General features: G+C 33.5%; 1 protein-coding gene across 1 annotated transcript in view; it reads left to right on the plus strand.

Annotated features, from left to right (window-relative positions):
* Window positions 1–16,617, plus strand: part of LOC134848667 (glutamate receptor ionotropic, NMDA 3A-like) — a 57,348-nt gene that overhangs the window by 15,054 nt on the left and 25,677 nt on the right. The window contains exon 2 of the mRNA XM_063866184.1: window positions 10,036–10,358. Coding sequence (XP_063722254.1) covers window positions 10,036–10,358 — 323 coding nt within the window. The remainder of the gene's footprint in view (window positions 1–10,035; window positions 10,359–16,617) is intronic.

The following is a 16,617-nucleotide window of genomic DNA, read 5'->3' on the forward strand; positions in this document are numbered from 1 at the left end:
TAGTTTTCAAACTTGTTTTCAGCGCCAATACAAGATCTCTAAAAAGCGAAAAGCTCAAACAGCCGACACTTGGAAAACGGTTTGTAATTTTTCAAGCCAACTTGAACGATTGAAGTATTAATTAATTGAGGATTTCAAAAAGATGTGAAAAAACTCGATCGTTCAAAAAAGAAAACTCTCGATCGATAATCTGGTGTGATGTATCTGAATTTTCATCAATGTGATATATCTCTTATCTATTTTCTCATTATAAAGACTTATGGTCTCTTCAAAGACCTTTCAACTCGACAAATGCTTCCATCAAAATTATCGCCATCAAGTTAAAAATGAGTGGCTTCTCACTGACAGTGTTTTTTTGTGTCCCTAGGTTAGTTTTGCCTTTTTGAACCTTGAAAAAAAGCTTTGATAGATGAAAAAAGCAAAAGTATAATAGGCATGATCCTGCCTCATATGCGACTGATTGTCTTTGAAGTATAGCATCTAATTGCTACATCGATTTCAAATACCGGAGAATGCTACTAAATGTTATTTAAAAACTAACTGCCATTTAAGAAATAATCTCCAGTTGACGCGAAATCGTGTTTAGGTTTCAATGATTACTTTAAATCTGTATTTTCAAAAAACTTTCCCAAAATATTTTTTTGTTTTTTCATAATAATGACGAGTGCTTTTCAACATCTGATTTCTAATTAGAATTTTGTCTTGAAAAAATCAAAGAGAGCGGATATGTCTTTCATTATTTAAGGCCATACCCACCAGGAAATGTCAATTGTTTCCTCGATGTATGAAGATGTTTACCAACTTTAAGTAAAGTTCAACTAACGCAAGAAAGTATTTCAGGAGTTTCGCTAATGAAGCGAAATGTAAAATGAGACCGGAAAAGGATGTCATAGATGAAGCTTAGATGCCCTAGACGTTTAAAGTTTAAAACTCAAGTTTAAAGTTGAAAATGCGTCGACTAATTAGTGTTTTTTTTCCTGTGTGTATATGTTGAGCAGAGACTTGCGCTGTAGCATTTTGACAGGACAAGGTTCACAAAGATGCTTTTGAAAGTATTTGTTGATCAATATTGATCTTTGTAATTGTTGAGTTGGTGAGTTTTCCTTAAGCCAGAAAATCAACACCCCCATTGAATTATTAAACCTAAAACCTAGCAGCTTGTTAAGACATTTTCATATGGAGTTTGAGCTTTTTTTTGTGAATTTCAACTCCATGAAAAATAGTTGATGTGAGGTGAAGAGAACCGTCCCTATTTTTGATTGTCGCAAAATTTCATTCCTCCCATGTCAGTCTCTTGAAAATTTGTTTTTCTGCTCTTTTCCCAAAATATGCCTTATTTTCTCCCAGGCTATAAAATGGCAGAAACACCGAAATCGGTAAGCTCATACGGAGACTATTCTCATCCGCGAAGGACCGAATGAGATATTTCACCAGTTTATACGGTGGCCAGTCAATAAGCAGAATAGTCTAGGGGCAGAATGGGTCCAAAAGAAGAAAAACGGAAAGGCATTAATTTTTATCAGCTTATCGGTAAGTTAAGTATAAAAATTGTGAAAATTACCAAAGAAACGAAAATTTTATGCTTACTTTGAATAGTTTAATGGAACTTTTTCAAAAAAATTCATTAAACAATTGATGAAATTTTTCAATTCATGCATAATTTATTCATTTTCTTGGAATTATGCACAATTCTAATAATTGTTTTCTGAATTAGTCCGTATCGATCAATAAAAGTAAATAATTTTCTGTTTTTCTACTTTTGGACCCAGTCTGCTCTTAGACCATTCTGCTTACTGCTCCCCCGTACCCAACTGAAGCTATTTTTCTAGATAGAAATTTCATGTAGATTATCTAGCCTAGTTTTCTCATATTTTCCGGCAGAAGTGATCTATTTCTTTTGTAGTTTAGAAACAAACCGTTTCTAGAAAGAAATAACCAAAAATCAGTTCACTGCTCAACCGCAACGAGATAAACATGCTTCGAGCATACACAATAACAGTAGCAATACAATGCAAACTTACACTTGTTATAACAAGTGTTATACTGCTAAAACTTGTAACATGAATCAAGTCCTGTAACCTAGTAGATAGATCAAACGCCTACACCAGTAGAATTTTTCTTGCTAAAAATGGCCTAGATTTAGCTTAATTCTGATCAGAATTAGGATGAGAAATAAAGAATTTAAAGAAAATCCATCCTTTATTTAAACATTTCAAAAAGAATTTCTGATCAGACATTAGATTAGATACAAAGTATTTGAGGTCAGAAATATAAAATTTTCTTGGTACGGGCCGCCTCCAGTTTATACAATGCTGATTTAGTTTATCCGGACCATAAAAGGTGTGAAACCAAAGAACTCTAATAAGTTTAACAGGCGGTGTATTGATTAGCACAAAGCTCGACTAGCATAAAATCTTTAAAACTGAAAATTGTATCGATTATCATAAAAATTGAAACATAGAAGTAAAATATTGTCGAATTTTTCAAACCATTATGCAATAACATAGCTCATAGTTATTTTTACGCAGTTCACCGCTTGTGATGCACTTTGTGTTTGGTTAAAGTCATTGGAGGTCGGGGTGTGACTGATCACAACTTTTCGTCTAAGAAATTTCATTTCTTTGTTGATTGCTTAATTTCTCAGAATTGCAAGTTTCAAACTGAGAAGAGTTTTTGTTCTCTGTCTTTCTGAGAAATAAATCTATTTAAATTAAGCTAATTGATAAAATTTCTTCTTCAATGTTTTGCTAGTCGAGCTTTGTCCTAGTCGAGCGGTCACATACTAACACATAATTTTTCAAGCTTTTGTAGGCATTTGCATAATTTTTTCAACTTAATAAACAAATGCAGATAATTTAAACAAAAATCAACCACTTAAGCATTTGGTTTGAAAACCATCTTTTTTTCGGAATCGTCAAAGTTTAAATAACATTTTCTTGGAAATTGCTTGTCGAAATTGTGAAGTATGGCAGCTTTCTGAATTATTTTGTCCAGACACATGTAGTTTTCGAGTAATTTGCATAGTTTGGGAGGGGAGAGTGGTGAAACCATTTTTTTTTTACAGAACCTAACTTTGACAGTAGTTTAAATTGATTCAATTTATAGTTTTATGAGAAAAATTGTTGGAAGCCCAATTTTAGCTGATTAATAATATAAAAATACCGTTGGGTTTTCAAAAACGTGTGAGCCATTTATTTTTGTTTTTTTTTCGAAATTGAGACCATTTGAATTTTTTGGGTAGTTTTAGATTTGGTTATATTATCAAAACTTATCAAAAATTATGATAAATTTCCGTTGAGAAATCAAGTTCAGAAATAATTTCATCCAACCAAACTAAAGATTTGTTGTCATAAACGATCCTTTCATTTGCCAAATTCAGCTGAAGGGTGCCAATTCTGATGATGAGATTCGAACTTCTCCTAAGAAAACTTGCAGAACACGCCCATAGAATGGAAGGAACAGGGAAGTAAATGGCTTCACAGAATTCGCGAAGTAGTGCGATGAAGTAAAACCGTTTTTGATTGCGAAAAGAAAACAAGGCATCGGAAAGGAGGAGGAAGTCCCCTAATCAGGCAGCTTAAATTCCGCTAAAAGTGACAAACTTAAGTCAAAGGAAACCAAAAAAGGCGACGCAAATTAGCAAAACAATTTGACACTTGAATTTGAATATTTTGACAATTTGAGAACAAAACAACATGTCCGATTGTCTGGAATTTATGATATCCACTTAGGGTGCCGGACATCAAGCCGACGGGACTTGAAGCCGGGACATCAAGCTTGACGGGTCAACCACTTAGTATTTGACATGTGTCAACGGCGATCTGAAAGTAAACTAGGTAAGAGCTTAAGAACTACGCCAAAAGTTCTTCCTTAACATTTTTGACTGGAGCAAAACTGAAAAGTTAATCAGATTTTCTCATACACCTTCGAAATTGGCCGAACTTCAAGTTACGGAATCCAGCTCTATTGACTTGCAATTTTTTCCTCAAGGAACATTTGGCCGCACAATCCCAATCGTTCAAAAAAGATGCTTTTGTGGGCGATGCCGCTACGAATGGTCCGATGGCGCATCTGGCGCTTGGGGTTTGCAGACTGCAAGCTAAGCTGAGAACTTGATTGAACACTTAGTCTGGTTAGGTTGGTCCTAAGTTTGCTACCTACAAAAAGCTGCCACTCGGGATTCCATTGCCACTCGGGATCATTTCCAGACTGTCCAGACTGTATGAAATTTTGAGACCTCAGTTTAGGTGGTTGCGTGAAATGTTTAGGTGGTTGCGTTTAGGCAGTTGCGTCAATTGGTGAGTGCCCGGTTTTGCTCGCAGCTACTGCTTGGTTATTGAGAACTTGTCGACACTGTGTAGTTGGATTTGTCATCATTGAAAAAATTTTGTATAAAAACTCTAAATTCAAAGGAAATATATCTCATGGAGACAAAACAGGAAAAATTGCAAAAAATAGATAATTTGCTGTGATTAATTTATTTTTCACGACAAAGTTACGACAAAGTTTTAATTCAAAACCAAAAAAAAATCACTGAAAAAGATAAAACTTTACAAGCTCATTTTCTGGGAGTGCGAACATTTTGGCAGTTCAGTTAGACGTAATGAGAGTTTGGAAAAGTAAGAGTTCCACCTTAATTCTTTTTAAAATTTAAATCCCAACCGAAAAAATAGAGAAAACACTCCATTGAAGTTGCAGAGAGAGGGAGAAGTGAGTTGGGACGGATGTCTAACTCATAGAGTAATTTCGGATAGGGTACACCGTCTGCTCGTCACGCTATCTTATTTTCGGCCGCAGAGATTCGTGCAACTTCTTAGTCTAATACCGATCTTAATCTTACTCTTATATCTCTTAGTCTGAATAGATCTAGAGTATACTGGTTTGTTACGAGTTGGCCTCTTGGAAAAGGCAACTAAGCTGTAAGTTAAATTCAGATTGCTCTGGTGCTGAAACTACAAGTAGTTTCAACACTTACAAATAAATGGGTTGTTAGTTAGATGGAGTATGATTGGTTAGTCTTCAATATTTTATAGGGATAAAATATCTAATTTATAACCAACAATAATATACAGTTTGGATCAGGTTCCAGAAGGGCAGTAGTCCCAAATTCTGTAGTTTTTGAGAGGCTCATTTTTCAAACAATTGACAAAATTTGTGGGTGTGGGGCAATAGTCCATGTCCAAAAAGTTGAAAACTTTACGATTACCTGGTACCTCAAATGATGTAACACTTTGTACAAATTTCCGACAGTTGCTCATGATGGATTTGTGTTAAATGCTGAAAGTCTTATCTAAGGTTAGCAAGCAGGGTTTTGGATGCCGGATGCCATTCAAAATAAACCATCTTGAATTTGATGAAATCAAAACGAAAAATCTTTTTTTTTGCAAATTGTGACTTCCAAGAAACGACACAACGTGTTTCCTATTGCTTTTCAGTAGTTCTGCTATCAAAAGAGCTGTACGGCCTAAAAAAGAAAAAAAAATACCAATCGTCCCGACAAGACTTAGATGGCAATTGCACTCACGGGCATCACTGAGGTGAATTACATTATGGCTACCAACCAAAAATGCGGAGATGCATGCAATCAAGGAGTATGTCTCTTAAAGAGAAATGGAACCTGTTACCGGTAGTAACAGGTGAAAAAGAGTTGCCTAGTTGATCTCTTTGCGTCATAGAACATGAACAATTTCTGGTAAAAACGATTCGCTGCCAAACCACTTCCTTTAATGGTAGATATTGACGGGAGAAAAACTACCGAGATGTCATGTTAAAAACCTTTAAGGTAGTAAGTTGTGGTTATACTATAGTAGCAGACTATGGATTCTATAACTCAAAAACTGCTGATTTTGTTTCGTTCTCGTATATCTAAAAAACGTTTTATTTTCGTTTTATTTCGTTTTATAATTGCAAGAAAGCCTTCAAGTTCATTTTCATGACCAAAAAGAAGGTTTAACGAAATTCTTGACCAATAATTTTTTGACATATCGACATAGAAATCATAATAGAGAATTGAGTGGATATCGGTCTTTTTTTTTTTACTGTTATCGTTACCTTATCAACTGGTATTACGGTCTTTTTTGACCAGAAACGCTAATCATACAATTTTCAATTATGGAAAAATGCTAGACATACACTTTTCATGCAAATCCATAATCACAGAAAATTGCATGAAAGGTCTATGATTAGAGATTTTTCATATAAGGAAATTGTATGACTAGCATTTTTCCAAAAACCAAAAATTTGATGCCTTTAATTTGATGTAGCTGAACACAAATGACACAAACCATGGCTTACTATAAACTAGAGTCACCAAAATTTGGACCGTTTTGCATTTACGATGCATTGGAAACAATCTGAACGATTTGTCTTACACAAATCATATACAGAAAGAACCAAATCTTTCAATTTTGGCAAATATTTTTAACGATGATCATTTTTAGAATTTGTATTTTTAATTAATCAAACATTGATCAGGATCAAGGAATACCCAAACATACCATACAAAAAACAGGAGTTTTGAGCCCTTTAAAAAAAGTTATCAAGAGAAACGGAAAAAACCCTAACTTTGTGTATCCCGGACTACGTTATGCACAGAAAAAGTAATATAGTTTTTTTTCTGGAAAATTTTGGCTTGAGTATAAAATTCATTTTGCGGTTGAAAAAAGAAAACAAAATAATTTTTAGCGCAATTTCAGAGTTACTCGGAAAAATGACAAAAGTTTTTCTTTTTTACTTAGCACAATACACTGACTTCTATGCTAAGACAAGAAAAAAAAATTCTTTGAAATTTCGATGACACTTTTTTAGCAAAACTTCTGAGTTTGAATGATTAGTATTTTTATAGACTTAGTTTTATGGAAATGTATGGTTAACAATTTTGGTCTTTGGTCAACCAGGGCTTGTGAGCTTTTTTTCCTTTTCTTAGTCATTTTTCAGTAGAAAAAAAAACGTTTTCCCATTGGTTTATTCTGCTAGGATTGTCGGCTCTGCCTAAGTCATATTTGTTTGTTCAGATTCTTTTATTACACCATGTGGGAAAAAAAAACGCCACCAACTTGAATAAATTTTTTTTGGATTTTCTAAGACTGCCGCTTCTTGCTTCGTAACCGGCTATCCTTAGTCTATTTTGTATTTTTCGGTCTCCTAGATAAAAATTAAATTTTGTTACATTGTTACTTGATAACTTGGTAATTGTTGGATAGCTTCAAGTGACAAATGCTTCTTGACTCAACAAATGCATGCTGCCGTATAAGATTTTCTGACCTAGTTCCGAAAATTTTACATAGACTTTTTGGCTGAGAAGCCAGCTCAAAACCAAATTCTTTTTCAGCTTTTTCCGTTTCATCACTTCACATTGGCTCCCGGAATATAAATATTTTTCCATATTATCTGATTTCATTTGCTGAACAGTCCAAAAATGTGAAATTAGGGAGAAATAGAAATGAAAGAACCATGAGTCCCCCGATTTTTTGAAATTTGAAAATATTCTTTGCGTTCGAACAGGGTGAACTAAAAATATATTTAATTTAGGCAGCCAAAAACTTATGATAGACACCAAAAACTACGTTAGACACCAAATCTCAAACAGTGCAATGATTATATCATGTTACGGTACAAAAATTTGAACCAAGTTTGTGCTACAAACTGGCAAAATGAAGACTCCAAAATAAAATCATGATTAAACCCAATTTTAGATCAAAGTGAAATTATTTTTTTCTGTACTCACTTGACTGAGAAGGAAAACATTTCTGGTCGATCAAGAGAGGTTATATTGCAAGATCTTGCAAATTTCTTGCAAATGAGGGTTGTCTTGCAAGATCTTACAAGATGGATGATATCTTGCAAGAATCTTGTATGAAAAAGGCTATCTTGCATGAATCTTGCAAGGTTTTTGCAAGATCTTGCAGAATAAACATCCCAAAAGTTCTGTCTAGAAACAATAAAAGATGACAAAAATTACTAACATGATCAATACAAATTGATTCTAGAAGGAGAACGCAAAATTTTTTCGAGTTGACCTGAAAAAAATGATAAGGTTTTGAAACGTTTTTCGTTTGAAATGCTAAAATTTGCGTAAAACGTGATTTCGATGAAACCGGTATGTTCTATTTTGCTATGATTCAAATTGTCCCAGAAACAAAAACTCAAAACAATTTTGACAAGTTTTTCGGCTTTAACAATCGAAAAAAAACATAGTGTAACGTCTCTTCTTTCATTTTACAAACGATGGCAGTACAACAGGTTGAAATTTTAATCGCACTCACTAGCATTTATGCAGCTGACTCAACGGTTGAAAAAAAAAACAAGAAAATCCAGGTTTGGATTCAAAAAAATATTGTTTCGCATCTTTCACATATGCTAACATAATTCTATGGAGCTCTTTGTTATACAATCAATTGCGGATTAGTTTGCACAAAAGTTCATAAGTTTTGTCAAGACAAGTTTCTTATAATAGCCAATAAAAACATTTGGATGTAAGAGCTCCAGAAAGGATCGCGTTCTTGAATTGCTGATAAGTTTTTAATTTTTACTCTACTTAAATTTTTTTGTCCCAATTCGGATTGTGGCTATAAATTGAATATTTAGTTATTTTGGTTTTTGAGACTTTCATCAGCGAAGAAGTTAGAAGCATAAATGTCGACTCACCATCAGAAAATTCAATAGAAAAAGCGTAATTGTGGGAAAAATTGAGTTAAAAACAACCTATTATTAACCTTGTGCTTTTGGTAATTATCTTTGCTTGGACTAATGTCTTGAAACTATATTCTTATTTGATACAAATTGTATTTTTTCTATTTTTTTGAAAAATTTAGTTGTAAGTTGTCGATCAAAATTTTAAGTCGCATATCACAACAAGAACAATTAAAAAAAAACTTTCGGGGGGCAACTGTCTAGCTGGCTGTATTTATGTATGCGTAGCTAAAATGGCTTCGTTTTTCCACGAACGTTACTTGGTTGTCTCTGCGTGTTAAGCTGTTTTTGCCCAAAAAACCGTATCATCGAAGATCTTGCAAAAAAAGGTTATCTTCAAAGGAGGTTGTCTTGCAAGATCTTGCAAGATAACCCCCCTTTATTGAGTAGGGATTACACGGCCAAAATAGTAAGTGGATTCCGCAACAAAAACTCTTCCTTTGTTCTTCTTTTGATCTTCCATTTTATTTTAAAGGCTTGTTTTCTCTCGTTTCTATTTGAAGACTTGTTTCAAAAACGGTTTTCTCAACACACCCAAAGAAAAAGCAACAAAACCCACTCGGTTTGACGCGAGGGCGATCTGTTATCAAAATAATGGCTGATGTTTGCAATTATATTTAAGGCCACATTTTTGACAAAATCAGTAGCCTCGCGTCTTAGTCGGTCAAATCATGATGTTATGTTTTTATCTGCTGAATCGAGTGAACAAAAAATCTCTGGCGTCGAATGAGAAGGCTGAGGTTAATTAATTTTTTTGATCGAATATTTTATAGCAAAAAACAATAAAACTGCTTCCAGTTCCGTAAATAATTTTTCGATTTAGAAAAATTAGTTTTTGATTATTATGAATTCCTTTCATTTTCAGATTAATTTAGAAAAATCTGAAAAAACGTGGCTGCGAACTATCTATAATCAGCAATCAGTTAATGACTATGATCAGGGGTGGATTGAGAGGGGCGGAATCCCCCTCCCCCCTCCCCCCTCAGGGATTCGACCCCCTGCCGACACAAGGGTCCCCTCTTTGATACTTTTTAGGAAATCCATTTTTGGTTGACCGACCCTAAAATTTTACTAATATATACTAATTTTGACGGGGAGCGCGCGCCAAAAAAACGCAATTTTTTAGGTCAATTTTCAAAAAAACTGCCTAAAAACGGCTTTTTGACCTGTTTTTTCAAAAGTTTGCCTGCGGCGCATACAATTTTGCAAAAACAGTGTCTTTTTGGTGCTTTAGGACAGCTTCTGGTCTTTTAGGGTGCTTTCAGAAAATCAATTTTTTGAAAATCTTCCCCGCCCCTTTGAGAAAATCCTCGATTCTCGCCTGACTATGATAATTCTGTTTAGATCGACTGCGTTCTTCTGTACAGCTGGGAACCAAACCTAGTTTTCGACTCTCTTCTTAAGCAAAACTCATTCACCCTTCTGGCTTCAAAACTGTGGATCCTGCCCCAAGTAGTTGCAGCCAAGCTGTGCTCAGGAAAACATGTCGCCTACAGTTCTAAATGGCCGCCGAAAATGCTCATACAGTGTTTTGTTCAGGGAGATATTGGGCCAGAAAAAGTGGTGACAAGATTACCGAAAATTCTAGAAGAAAGTATCATTGAAGTTCAAGAGGTCGAACTAAACACGAGCAGAAACCACATTGTCAAAATGGGATCGATGCACAGGTTTGTTTTCAGCTGGCATCTTTTCCAAGTGAAAATTTTTGTGAGGGTATCCTTGAGATTCTGGCGAAGGATTTTTTAAGCCACCCCCCTTCCAATAAAAAGGGACCGTTTGAGGTATCACAAATATGTTGATGGATATCAAGTGCGGTATGATGCTGAAGCATTTGCAGCGGCAATTCGGAATCTGAAAAGATATACTTCGAAAATTGTTTCACACTTGACCTTTTCTGATGTGTTCATTAATGATACTTTATTCAACTCCAAAAATAGAAAAAAAAATGTTCGAAAAAATCAGTTTCGTAAAATTTAGTGTTGTAAGTTTTCAGATTTTCATGTTTTTTTTTTTGAAAAATGATTAGCGGAACCTACTGTGAAATTTTTAGCTACACTTTTTAGTTTTGGTTACATCGGTCTTTAAATAGCGACAAGAAATACAAATCTCTAGTTCACTTTATTAATCTTATTTATTCGCCTATTAGCCTAATGAAGGCCAATTATACAGGTCAATTTTGTCTCTTTTAAGAGGCCACAGATCACTGGAGATTTCAAGAGTAAATTGACTCTCTTCTGTTCAAACAGGAAATTTGACGCATTTGTTCAGCTCTAAATTAGAACCTCTAATAGCTCTTAATTTGAACGAACTAAAAATATCTTTAGATTTTCAGAACTTAAGGAGACTATATACGCCGGCGGTGAATTTGCTATTGGAAGACTATTGTATGATTCCCAAAAAACATGATCCAAATTTAAAGTGTCTTGTAGTGCAGTTAAAAGCTGATAGTTAGGAAGCAACACCTGAGACTTGAAGCACAGATGGTTCCGCTTTCCGCCCACAAATCACTTTGCAAAACAGAAATGCCAGAAGTATGCAAAACGGATCTACTTAAGAAACTCCCCCCTATGGTACCTACTTAAGAATCTCCACCGCTATATATAAATACAGTAAATTAGCACTGAGCTTTCTATTGAGAATTCTAATTTTGCTTCATTCTGATTGGTCAAAAATCGACCATTTTATCTACTTAACAATCTCCCCCCTTTCTTGAAAGGGGTGGAGATTGTTAAGTAGATCCTGCAAAACATCACAAAACTTTTCAGTTTTTTTGTGTGTGGAAGGCAATAAAAACCTGTTTTGAACAAACTGCCAATGGATTTTAACGAATTCTAAACAAAACAGTAGTTACAAGAGCTTAACTTGAATCAATATAAAGATTGCATTTCCAAGTTGGCCCCCATAAACCGAGAATGCTACTAATACAATACAATTCCATATATAGGTTGATTGTGAAAATGGACATTGTGTGATTACGATTTATTGATTGATAACATCACAATGCTTTCTAAATGCAAAACTCAAGTCACAAAATGTATTGCCAGCAATGAGGTTGCATGGATGATAATCGATTATAATGGATTATCAAGGTCTGTTTCTGTAAAACTCTAAAATAATTTATTATAACGGATTAATTATTGATTATAATTTTAACGAAAAAGAAATCAGCTTAAGCCAATATACTCGATGAAAATGGGTTATATTTAATTATAATGGATTATAATGAATTATAATGGGTTATAACGGACTATATTGAATTATAGTAATTTATAAGGAATCATAATTTGTTCTACGCAAAAGCCTGGATTTTCCAAAAAGTTTGCGTAATCGTTCAAAGTTGGAACAGTGCAATCGTTTCATGGAGATTAACAAAATGTTTTGTAAGTTTTGTTGTATTGTTAACGATTTTTTTTCACATTAGTTCCTTAATTGGGATTTCGTCGCCGCTCGCCCATTTATCCCACACTTATGCTTAACAATAGTACTCCCTCCACTTATCACCCCTCTCCCCATTATTACCCCCTTTACACACGTTTACCTCACCCCATCTCGCCACCTATTCCACTTACCCCAACACCAGCCCCCAAACCACAAAAAAACGAGGGGAGGGGGGAGGTCGATGAGACTTCGAGGTGGCGGGGGCGTATTTGTTATATACTGCTATGGGGGCGTGGGGGTTGGGGGTAAATTGCATTCTTTCACGAAAAGTCTTAAAATTTTTTCAGGCTCAATTTTATATTTTCGCGGTTTGAATAATGATTTCTTTCTAAGTTAAGCTCACATCTTTTGTTAAAATGAAGGAAGACTCCAATATCGAACAGCAAATATGTAAAAGTCACCAAAAACGCGATTGACTTCTAGTTTCGAATGTTGATTTTGTTTTTCAAATTTCTCCGAAGAATAAAAGTTTAGCTAGTGATCCAGTATTCGCAAATTTTAAACTGTTCTGGAAATTAAAAAAGCTCGAAGGGCATCTCTGTTCTCTCTAATATTCGAAAATTCATTATTTTCTGTTTACTTGCGTTCATTAACTCTTTTCAAACTGTCTGTTGGCTTTGTTTTGTTGACTCTAATTATAAAAATGTATGTGATTTTAAAATATTTTTTGCTGCTCTTGAAGCAAAAAGTCATATCTCAAAAAACAATTAGACTGTGAAGTTTTGTTGCTGCTCTCAATGAGTGCTTGATGTTTTCCAGGATTGATGCGTCTGGTATAAAATAAAAAAGATCAAAACTGAAACTTTCAAAACATTCTTTTTTCCTATAGAAAGATGTTGGAATTGAAATTGCTCAGTGTAAATGACTGCTAGTCACACAGTAGCCTGTTATGGAAAAAAGCTACTCATACTGTTTTCAAGCAATTTTCATATGTATGAAAAGCATGGGCCGTAGTATAGAAACTGTACGACTACATAATTTTTCTACTCAGTCTGTACTTTAAATGTAACTTTTTAACTCGCCGCTGAAAAAAAAAACAAAATTTTCTGCAATGTTGATCTATTAACGATCGAAAGGAACAGATTATGATGTTTGTGAGACTATATTTGTGAAAATATCACTTCGTGAAAGAGAAATTGAAACTCAAAAGACACCCAAATATGAAACTCATTCCCGTTTTAGTGTTCGGAGGTTAACCAAAAGAAGAAATCGAACGTAAGAAAGAAGAGTAACGTAATTTGTTATTAGCAAAATGTTTTTCGAAAGAAAAAGAAAAGCACTAAAAATTAAAAGTGAAATGAGGCAAATCTCTAAAATAGCAATAGCGTGCTCCCAGTTTATTGAAAAAGTATACTCGAGAACAAAAAGCCCTGAATGTATTTGACCCCGTGAAATTTGAGAAAAAACCGTACTTGTGAAATGATCATCAAAAAGTCACTGATGAGACTTAATTTATATTAGCAATGGTTGTTACAACTTTATGTGCTTTTTCATGTTTGAAGTCCTTGGAGATTTGATTGAAACTTTGCTGAGTATTTTTGGTCTTGCAGGGCGTACTGAACTTGACTTTAGCAGTTGAAGGTATTCCAAGTTTTTTTTCAAATTTTTTTGACAGTGTCTATTTTTTCGTTGTAGGACAAATATACAAGGATATTTGATCATAGAAATCTTTTAGCGTGTTTTTTCACTGATTTAAATTTAAAAAAATCTGTAAAAAAAAATTAAACAACTCACACTTAATAAAATTTCAAAGTTTCAATAAATCTTGTGAAGACTTTTATATAAAATATGATGATTCTTATTGCTTTTTTTCGGTAAAAGCACTCAAGTTTGATCAAGCCAAACTTGATGACTTGATCGTTTGCTTTTGAAAATTTCATTTGATTAAGATCAGTTACAATTAATTTGCTTAAAAAAAGGCAAGTTACACCTTCATTTTAAGAAAAAAATATGATGCAGAAAAACGTGGAGGATTTTAGTTTCGAAATTTGTTCTTAATCTAAAAAATTTATGATACACTTTTCTTTATTTGGGCTAAATTTGAGTAAATTAAGTATTGGCAAAACAATGAATTTTAGACTGATGAATGATAAGTCTGATCTGACAAAATTTAAGCATTACGATTTGAGTTGTGTATTCAATTATTAAAACCAGTTAGCTGACTCAAATCAACATGGAACAATTTTGTAGAGCGAGATGATTGGCCACGCGTGTAATTTATATGAAGTGAGCTGTTTGAACAGATGTGAAGGCAAGAAACTGCAGTGACATGCACATACGGCTGAGCCCATGCAGATGCAATCCCCCGAGTGACCAGAGTTTTGTAAATTTACTCCGAACAAAGAAAAAACCACGCCAAGCATAACTTTCCTCATTTTCTTCAAAAATTTGAATAATATAAGATAGCCATATGTTGTAGAATTAGCACAGAAGAATGAGACGAAAACATTTTTTGAGAATATTTTAAGCAAACATTAAAAATATAAATAAACAAAAACAAAAATTCATTGAGCTTTTAATTTTTTTTGTTTAGATATAATTTGCAGAGGGCAATTAGCGTAGCACTGAAAGTAGAATTAATTATTGCTAAAAATACATTGAATTTTGCAGTGAATTTCAATGCCCATCCGATATTGAGTTCCCAATAAGAACAGAAAATGTATCATGAATGGTTCCTTGTTATTACTATAATATCGCTGATTTCATAAGGACCATCAAAAGCTACTGCAAAATGTTTTCTCGGTGACAAATTACATAATTTATTAATGATCGTTTCTTATTTTAATTAGATTTTCAGAAGATCAAAACAAATTATAATCTGTTTTTTCATTTTTTTTGCAGAACATTGCTTCAAAAACTTATATATATTTTTTCAATTTTGAATTCGAGTTTCAAGAATTCAAGTTAATTTGCCATTTCGGAAAGTTTGTGAAGTTTTACATTTGAATTTGGATACATACTCCAAAACTTGATATTGGCAATGACTTGGAAGCTATTATTTTGCTAATTTGTTATTAGCAAAATGTTTTTCGAAAGAAAAAGAAAAGCACTAAAAATTAAAAGTGAAATGAGGCAAATCTCTAAAATAGCAATAGCGTGCTCCCAGTTTATTGAAAAAGTATACTCGAGAACAAAAAGCCCTGAATGTATTTGACCCCGTGAAATTTGAGAAAAAACCGTACTTGTGAAATGATCATCAAAAAGTCACTGATGAGACTTAATTTATATTAGCAATGGTTGTTACAACTTTATGTGCTTTTTCATGTTTGAAGTCCTTGGAGATTTGATTGAAACTTTGCTGAGTATTTTTGGTCTTGCAGGGCGTACTGAACTTGACTTTAGCAGTTGAAGGTATTCCAAGTTTTTTTTCAAATTTTTTTGACAGTGTCTATTTTTTCGTTGTAGGACAAATATACAAGGATATTTGATCATAGAAATCTTTTAGCGTGTTTTTTCACTGATTTAAATTTAAAAAAATCTGTAAAAAAAAATTAAACAACTCACACTTAATAAAATTTCAAAGTTTCAATAAATCTTGTGAAGACTTTTATATAAAATATGATGATTCTTATTGCTTTTTTTCGGTAAAAGCACTCAAGTTTGATCAAGCCAAACTTGATGACTTGATCGTTTGCTTTTGAAAATTTCATTTGATTAAGATCAGTTACAATTAATTTGCTTAAAAAAAGGCAAGTTACACCTTCATTTTAAGAAAAAAATATGATGCAGAAAAACGTGGAGGATTTTAGTTTCGAAATTTGTTCTTAATCTAAAAAATTTATGATACACTTTTCTTTATTTGGGCTAAATTTGAGTAAATTAAGTATTGGCAAAACAATGAATTTTAGACTGATGAATGATAAGTCTGATCTGACAAAATTTAAGCATTACGATTTGAGTTGTGTATTCAATTATTAAAACCAGTTAGCTGACTCAAATCAACATGGAACAATTTTGTAGAGCGAGATGATTGGCCACGCGTGTAATTTATATGAAGTGAGCTGTTTGAACAGATGTGAAGGCAAGAAACTGCAGTGACATGCACATACGGCTGAGCCCATGCAGATGCAATCCCCCGAGTGACCAGAGTTTTGTAAATTTACTCCGAACAAAGAAAAAACCACGCCAAGCATAACTTTCCTCATTTTCTTCAAAAATTTGAATAATATAAGATAGCCATATGTTGTAGAATTAGCACAGAAGAATGAGACGAAAACATTTTTTGAGAATATTTTAAGCAAACATTAAAAATATAAATAAACAAAAACAAAAATTCATTGAGCTTTTAATTTTTTTTGTTTAGATATAATTTGCAGAGGGCAATTAGCGTAGCACTGAAAGTAGAATTAATTATTGCTAAAAATACATTGAATTTTGCAGTGAATTTCAATGCCCATCCGATATTGAGTTCCCAATAAGAACAGAAAATGTATCATGAATGGTTCCTTGTTATTACTATAATATCGCTGATTTCATAAGGACCATCAA

Source organism: Symsagittifera roscoffensis, chromosome 6 (genome assembly GCF_963678635.1).
Source record: "Symsagittifera roscoffensis chromosome 6, txSymRosc1.1, whole genome shotgun sequence".
Lineage (NCBI taxonomy): Eukaryota > Metazoa > Xenacoelomorpha > Acoela > Convolutidae > Symsagittifera > Symsagittifera roscoffensis.